The sequence below is a fragment of the Wickerhamomyces ciferrii genome, contig 00262, assembly GCF_000313485.1.
Source record: "Wickerhamomyces ciferrii WGS project CAIF00000000 data, strain NRRL Y-1031 F-60-10, contig 00262, whole genome shotgun sequence".
NCBI classification, from domain to species: Eukaryota; Fungi; Ascomycota; class Saccharomycetes; order Phaffomycetales; family Wickerhamomycetaceae; genus Hansenula; species Hansenula ciferrii.
This window is the reverse complement of record NW_011887478.1, coordinates 25,293-33,305: the sequence shown is the minus strand read 5'-3', so window position 1 is coordinate 33,305 and position 8,013 is coordinate 25,293. Positions and strand designations below refer to the sequence as shown.

The following is an 8,013-nucleotide window of genomic DNA, read 5'->3' as shown; positions in this document are numbered from 1 at the left end:
GCGTTCTTTTTTTTTTTTTTTTTAGTTTTTATTTGTTGCGCAGATTTCCAAATTCCGGGAAAATTCAAAACTACGAGAAATTGCAAATTAAATTTTGACATTAACGGGCTTAAAAAGTGGGATCAACAGGGTTCGAATGGGGGTATTATGTATCTCATATCGTATTATCAATTCATCAATTCATGAATCAAAAGTATACTGCTTCACCAAGACACATTCACCTCCTCTTGGTGGGATTGTGTGTACATAGAGTGAGCCATCAGTACTACCGACAAGTACATTCTTCCCATTGAACCCTACAACGCTTTTGATCTTGTGTGGATTTGGTGTCCTTAGATATGCAAAATCACGTTGAGGTTCAAGAATTGATGAAATGTTTTTAGGTAAATTTTGATATATTCTATCGGCAATTGATGGTTGACGTTTTGGTTCTATTTTGGAATTGGAATTTATAGCTTTTGGAATGATACGTTCTTCTAGCTCATCTAAATTATCATCTGATTGATTATTATTATTATTACCATCGTCATTATTAGTTCCTGTGGAATTACCAACCCCTTCATCAATCAATTCACCACTACTGAAAAGATCATTACCACTACCACTCCCACTAAGATCATTATCTGATTGTAATTTGAAAATATGAACAGTTTCTGTATCAGATGTAGCAGCTATTAAAGTTGAGCTTAAATTAAATGTTAATTTATGTATCAATGCAGAATATGAACCTCTTCTAAATTCATGAACTTTATTACCACTTATAGTATTGAAAATTCTAATGATTGTACCTTTATTAGATGCTGTTGCAAATAATGTTCCGTTATTGTTTAATGAAATTGAAGCCAATTGAGTCTTATGCGCCTTAATGATGTTTAAAGGAGCAATATTTAATGCATCAAAAAGTACCACAGTACCAACTTCATGTGTACTATCAGTTGATGACCTTTTACTATTCCCACCATTATTATTACTATTATTACTGTTATTATTATTATTAAGAGTATGATCATTAACGCTAAAAGGTGATGCAACATTTGGTCCTGGTGCTGGATAAATTAAGATAGAATCATCACTTGAACTTAAATCACAAAGTGCATTTTCATTTGGTGAAGTTTCAATTGTATGTAATAATTTCATACAACTTATATCATAAATATAAATTTGATCAACCAATACCACAACAAGTCTTTTCCTATTCAATTTGATGGATAGCACAGCAGTAGGGAATGTTAACTCACAAATATTCGTCTTTTTCTTGGTGTTTAATATTCTTAATCTTCTTGGTGATGTAGTTGGTTTATTACCAACACCCACAATTGCCACAAGGGAAGTTGAAAATAGCATTTCTGCAACATTAGCTCCAGAATCTAATCACAATTGTTAGTGAATCATTGCTGATTAATATGTATTGATAGTTCTTACTCACCTAACTCAAAACATTCTCCAAAAGGGTCCACATTAAATATTTTGAAATCATTCTCTGTACCAACTGATATACAAGAGAAATCCTGATTAAAATTGATACATTTGTATTCTGATTGAGTCATTGTATAAAAATTGACTAGTTTTAAACTTTGAATGAATATGATAGATTAATGATTGGAATTGAAAATTTTGAAAGGTTTATAAACAGAGTCAATCTAGTTTATCAGTGAATTCTATTGTTTAAGCACGAGTTTAGCATTGTATTTTCCCAAAATATTTATTTTTCTCGCGCTTTACAAGAAAAGGGTCAAATTTGGTGTAATATTACAAAAAAAGAAGTGGGAAGCATTGAACTGTTTTGGATTTTTAACGAATATTATACCATTAGTTTAGTAGTTCCCATCTTATTCTCTACATCTCATTCCCTTTTGGTTAAATAAATTACTTATACACAAGTTTTGGCATACAATCATTAATCACTTTCTTTCAAAAGCGTAAAAAGATCAAACAATCTCATATAAATATAGAATAAAGACGACCTTTCCCTCGTTCTTAATCTCTTCTTCTGGATTGTTCATTCATGATTTCAAATCTAGCTCTGGCAATGGCTCTTAATTCTTGCATGTTTTGTGGATTATGATCTTTTAAATATTCTAAAGTGGAATCATCAGATCTAATAACAGAACCAACACTCATAAATAACCCAAAAGTAGCAGCTGAACCACCAATATATTGACCTAATGTTCTCATGACACCGTTTGGACCAGCACCATTTGTTATGATTGAAAACCCACCGAATAAAACACCGACAACAACACCAACGGTAGTACCCATCATGGCACCCATTTTAAATTTTTCAAAATTGGATGGTTGTTGACCGTATTGAACTTGTTGAACTGGAGGCATTGTGATATGTAATTCTGTTGAACTGAAGTTGATTAAATTACTGAATCAATTGATCTTTGTTCAAATTAGCTCCTGGCTATAAAATCTTCGATGATCCTTCTATTTAACAATTCCTTGAAAAAAAAAAAAAACTGCACCAATAAAAATTAAACTTTTGTATATGGAAATTCGCGGAATTTTGTATACATAATCAGTAAAACATCTTTAAATCAACTTAAAACGTTAAATATCAATTCATAATTCATAAAACAAAACTTATATAAGTATATATAAAGTGGGATCTGATCAACTTGTCCCGAAAATTGTATACCAAAATGGATTTAACCAAACACCTTGGAATTCACCTTCTTTAATGGCTTTAGCATCAACAAGCCATTCCAATATTTTAATTAATTCTTCTTTGTTTAATACTAATGATAATTTTTCTAATAAATCAAATTTAGTTATACCAGGTTTCCCCAAGATTGTAATTAGAACAAGTCTATTGATTTTATTCCATACATTTTTATTAATTTTACCCTCAACATCAATCCAAATATATGAACATGGTTTCCCCATCGGAACTAATGGTGATTCATTGGAAACATTTTGAATTTTTTCAGATCCAGGTGCTAAAATTATATCACAATCTAATTTTTCTCTTTCTATAACCCTTGCTTCATATCCTTCTAATACTTCTTTCCTATAATGATCCACTCTAAGAATATCTAATTGATTTCTTGATAATAATTCAATTATTGGAACCATATATGCATTATCAAAAATTGGATTTAAAACAAATGCCTTTTTAGCTTCAAATACTTCATTTAATAAATTTTGAATTTGATTAACTTTTGTTATTGAAAAATCATAAGTATTGCTATTCAAAATATTATTTAATGTTTCACCTATTGAAACTTTTGTATCTAAATTAATTGAAATTTCCTTTTTCCTAGTCATTTCCATGAAAACTTCATCAACTAATTGCTTATCAAATGATTCTAATAAAGGTAATTTTCTAATATTAGTATTTGTACCACTTAATATAATTGCAATTATAGTCTTTCTAATAATGGATCTATTATTAACATTATCTTCTTCAAATCCATCATCATTATTAACAACGTGATCAACAGCTTGAGCAAAATCTTTCTCATCATTATTTTCATAAGTAAAAGATCTACTAACAAGATATTGTTCTCTTTGAACCATTGAATTAGGATCATAAAGATATGAATTTGTTGAAATTGATGATTTAACAAAATTATAATGAGAAATATTATCTTCATAATTTGCAAAAAGACTATCTGATAAATCATCTGATAAACCTAAAATTTCAGAATCTTGCCAAATTTTAACCAAATTTTCTAAATTTAAATTTTCAACTTCTTCTAAACTAATTCTACCTTCTTTTACAGCTGATAGTAAAATCCTTTTCCATGTACGTCTTGCAACTTTACCACCATTTTGACCCATCATCATTCTAATTCTTGGCCATTTTTTTTTCAAAATTTCTTCAGGTATACCATTAAATAATTTTGTAATTTTTTCCCAATCAATAATGTTTTTAGTAATTGTTTTACAAATAATAACAGCTTTGAAAAGTAACATTGTATCCGCACTATTAAGATTTGAAGTATTTCTTTTGTTTCTATAAGATTGACCTCTTTGTTCTTTTGGTTTTGGTGTATCCCATTCTGTAGTTTTCTTTTCTTTTCTAACTCTTGGAGCTTTGGCAACAATTGGTTTAGATTTGACAGCTTGTTTCTTTGGAGTTGATTTTTTCTTTGGTTTTGGAGCTGCTTTGGTAGATTTACGGGTTAAACCAGTGTTTGGAGCTTGAAATTGTGCTTGAACTGGAGCTTGAATTGGAGCTGAAGTTGGAAATGGGAATGATGATGATTCATCAACATAGGTTAATGTATTAGAAGTTTGAGCCTCTCTATATGCTTTTTCAATAGCTTTAGCATGATCATTAATATCATTATCATTATTTTCATTAACTTCATTCTTTTCCTCTTCATTTTGTGCAAGCTCTTTTACCCTTTGAGCTCTTCTTTCCATAGCTCTCATTCTCTTTGTTGGTGGTAATTCAGTTTCAAATGATTTCTTAAAATCATCATCATAAAATTCAAGATCAATATTTTCAAGAGTGCTTTTTTTAGCTAAAGGTTTACCAGATGATTTTAGATTTTCCTTCATTATGTGTTCAGCTTTGTTAAGATCTTCATTAGTTGTACCTTTTAAAATAATAACACTATGATTTTGTTGTTCTCTACCAATGAAAAATTCACCAATATAAATCTTATTTTGTTCAATTAAAGAATTTACATCTTTTTTAAAAGTTTTCCTATCAATTTGTTGATTAGCTTCTTTATTAACAGCTTCAGAAAAAATAATAGAATTTTCCATAACACCATTATTATCTTTAAGAACTTTCATAATAGTATTCATACGTTCAAGCGCCTTGAAAGAAGTTACTTTTAAATCAGAAACAGTAATAAGTTTTTCTTTGGAATGTTTAAATTTACCAGCTTCATTAAACTTTGTTTTGCGTTTATCTTTTGAACTTGATTTTTCTGTTGTTGTTGGCGTATCTGATGTTGAAGGCTCAGGATTTTCCGTTGTGGTAGTGGAATCTGCAACTGGTATATCTGTTGGATTAGCCAATTGAGGGTCAATAGAACTAGATATATCATCTTGAGTTTCAGGTTGTGGTTCTTTTTCAGGTTCTTGATCTTGATGTGGGATTGAAGTTCTAGTTGATGAAATTTGTGGAGTAATAGAAGGTTCACCAATGAATGGAATTTCATCAATATTTGAAGTTTGAGATTCTATATTTGAAACTTTAAGTTGTTTATTTTTATTAGAATCTTCTTCGCCTTTTCTAGGGCGACCTCTTTTCTTTTTGGTATTATCATTAGCATCTTTCTTTGTAGTTTTTTTCTTCTTTGATTTAGATGGAGTTGAACCTTCAATAACTTGACTACCAAACCATTGTAAATATTTATGACCATCTAAAGTTGTAACAACAGAAACACCACTATTTAAAGTTGTAAAATGTTTCTTATTAAGTTCTTTTAATGAAGTATTTGTTGGTTCATATGTTAATAAAGTTGAACCATTTAAATCTTGATCTTGACCTGAAAATTTCAAAAAATTTGGTCTTGTTAAATATCTATAGAATTTAACTTTACCTTGGAAATCATAATGTCTAACAATAGAATGATTTGCAATATTTGGAATTAAATTTTCCGGGGTATAACATTCCATTACTTTTGTAAATAAACGATCATAAGATCTACCCAAGACAGTATCCAAGAGATCATTTGTTGATAAACCAGAAGTTCCACTATTATTAACAAGTTGAAAAATTTGATTTTGTAAAGGGAAAATTCTATTGAAAATTGTATAATTTTTAGAATTTTTTGAAGATGTAATTTCAATATTTTCAACATTTGTTAAAGAAGTTGGAGCTTCATTTTCTAAATCTTTTAAATTATCATCTATTAAATCTTCATTTAATTCTTGTTCTTCGTCATCATCATCTGGGATATCGTCATCATCATCTAGATCATCATTATCATTCTGATCCCTTTGATTCTTTGGGATATAATCTTTCAAATATTTCAAAGCCAAAAACTGTCTTTTTGGTGGTTTAGGAGAAACAACAAAGACTTTTTCCAAAAATTGTTTTTCTTCTAAATAAGTTGTTATTGATTTAAAATTTCTTGAAAGTTTTGAAGATTTATCCATTTCTAATTCTCTTTTCAAATCAGCAGTTTGACGAATATTATGTTTAGCATTTTTCAATGCATTAATAATTCTTAATCTAATATCTTCAACATTTATAATAAATTTTTCTTCTTTTTCAGATTTTATTGGATTTTTATTATAAGCAGCATTATCGAAAAATTTTGTTAAAGTTAATAGACTTAAATTTCTACCATTTTTCAAAATTGGAACTTTAACAACTAAATTACCTAAATTTTTAATTCTTGTAGTTAAACTTCTTTTATCTTGACCAGTTTTTTGAGTTAAAGTTAAAGTATCAATACCTTCTTTTCTACTTTTAGCAATTTCCACTAATAAATCATAAGCACGACCAATAATTGGATTATTTTCTTTAGGTAACCCAGTAAGAACCAAACATTGATAATCACTAGTAACTCTTATGAAATATTTCCCCTGAGCAATATCATCATAATTTTTAGGAGCATCAATAACTTTTTCTTCAGCATTTAATATTTCAACATTTGAATTCTTTATCAACCATGCGTAAATCACCTTTTGATAAAACCCATCAATCTGTAATATTGGTGTCAACAACTCCCACAACTTATCAAACGACACACCTTGGGAACCCTCGTACGCCAACTCTGTCAATGCCTTGTTGACAATGCTGTCTGGGTACAACAAACTCATCTTTTGACCAATTGCAATCACCAACAATCTCACCAGCTTATCAAAACGTTTGAAACGCGTTAAAGCTTTAAAAACACCATTTGTTATCCTTCAAGTTTCGAACGTGGAACCTTTTCATGAAAAACCAAAACATTACCCGGTTTTTAAAGAACACGTCTCACAAAATCAGAATTTCTTTGATTCAGTTTGACAATAATCTTCTCAATTTGATGGGAAAACTCAGGTTGTGAATTGTGATCCATTTTGGAATATTTAAGAAGTTCTCTGTGTGGCAAAGTCAATTCATTGTTGTTCTCAGGGATTTGTTTTATAATTGATATTCTTTCCCCCAATTGGATTCTCATACTCATTGCTCATCATTAATTTCATCATAATCATATTATATTCACATAGTTACACATAGTTACAAATGAGTGCACAAGTTAATCCAGTTGCAGTTTCAGTGGCAAGTTTCTTGCGTAAGAATGAAACTCTAAAACAACGTCAAGGTTTAATCGCTGGTAACGTTAAGGATTTTTTCAGATTTAAAAGAGCTGAACGTGCATTATTATCAGAATCATATAAAGAAAAACAAGCTAATCCAAAAAATCAATTACCTCCAATTAATGATTCCACTGATGTCCATGCAGTATTTACCCTATTGATTAAAAATCAATTGGTTTTACCTTTTAAAAAACTAACAACTTCAGAAGCTAGAGAACAAGGTTTTATCCCAAAAAAAGATAAACCTGTTTTAATTCAATCACCAAGAGCAGATCTGATACCAGATGAATATTATGTTTGGTTTTACGTACAAAAATCCATTTGGGATTCATTAATGGGATTTGGACTCTTGGCTGGTATTTTCACATTAATTTTATTCCCATTATGGCCATTATTTATGAGAAAAGGTGTTTGGTATCTATCAATGGGACTTTTAGGTTTAATTGGGTTATTCTTTGTCATTGCCATTATCAGAATGATTTTATTTGGTATCACATATTTTGTTTTAAGTCCTGGATTATGGATATTCCCGAATTTATTCGAAGATGTTGGATTTTTTGATAGTTTTAAACCTTTATATGAATGGAATTACTCAAAAGAGAAGAAATCTAAAAAATCTAAAAAAGCTAAGAAAACTGTTGCTCAATCACCATTAGAATCAGTTGAAAATCAAGCATCAACAACAACAACAACTACTAATAATAATAATGCCACTGGTACAGGTGCTAATGCTAATGAAGGTGCTGCAAATGTCAGACGTAGAGCTACCCTGGAGGAAGTTGAAGAATAGTTTAC

At 29.6% G+C, this 8,013-nt stretch overlaps 4 protein-coding genes across 4 annotated transcripts; 1 reads left to right on the top strand and 3 right to left on the bottom strand.

Annotated features, from left to right (window-relative positions):
• Positions 1-180: 180 nt before the first annotated feature.
• On the bottom strand, positions 181-1,344 carry ATG21 (Atg21p; the record flags this gene model as incomplete). The annotated part of the gene is made up of 1 exon (XM_011273154.1): positions 181-1,344. The coding sequence occupies one exon, from the start codon at positions 1,342-1,344 to the stop codon at positions 181-183; it is 1,164 nt and encodes a 387-aa protein (XP_011271456.1).
• A 633-nt stretch (positions 1,345-1,977) lies between these two features.
• MGR2 (Mgr2p) lies at positions 1,978-2,331 on the bottom strand (the record flags this gene model as incomplete). Its single annotated transcript, XM_011273153.1, has 1 exon — positions 1,978-2,331. The coding sequence occupies one exon, from the start codon at positions 2,329-2,331 to the stop codon at positions 1,978-1,980; it is 354 nt and encodes a 117-aa protein (XP_011271455.1).
• A 285-nt stretch (positions 2,332-2,616) lies between these two features.
• Positions 2,617-6,735, bottom strand: TFC3 (transcription factor TFIIIC subunit TFC3; the record flags this gene model as incomplete). Its single annotated transcript, XM_011273152.1, has 1 exon — positions 2,617-6,735. The coding sequence occupies one exon, from the start codon at positions 6,733-6,735 to the stop codon at positions 2,617-2,619; it is 4,119 nt and encodes a 1,372-aa protein (XP_011271454.1).
• A 409-nt stretch (positions 6,736-7,144) lies between these two features.
• SEC62 (Sec63 complex subunit SEC62) lies at positions 7,145-8,008 on the top strand (the record flags this gene model as incomplete). The annotated part of the gene is made up of 1 exon (XM_011273151.1): positions 7,145-8,008. The coding sequence occupies one exon, from the start codon at positions 7,145-7,147 to the stop codon at positions 8,006-8,008; it is 864 nt and encodes a 287-aa protein (XP_011271453.1).
• Between the last annotated feature and the right edge of the window lie 5 nt (positions 8,009-8,013).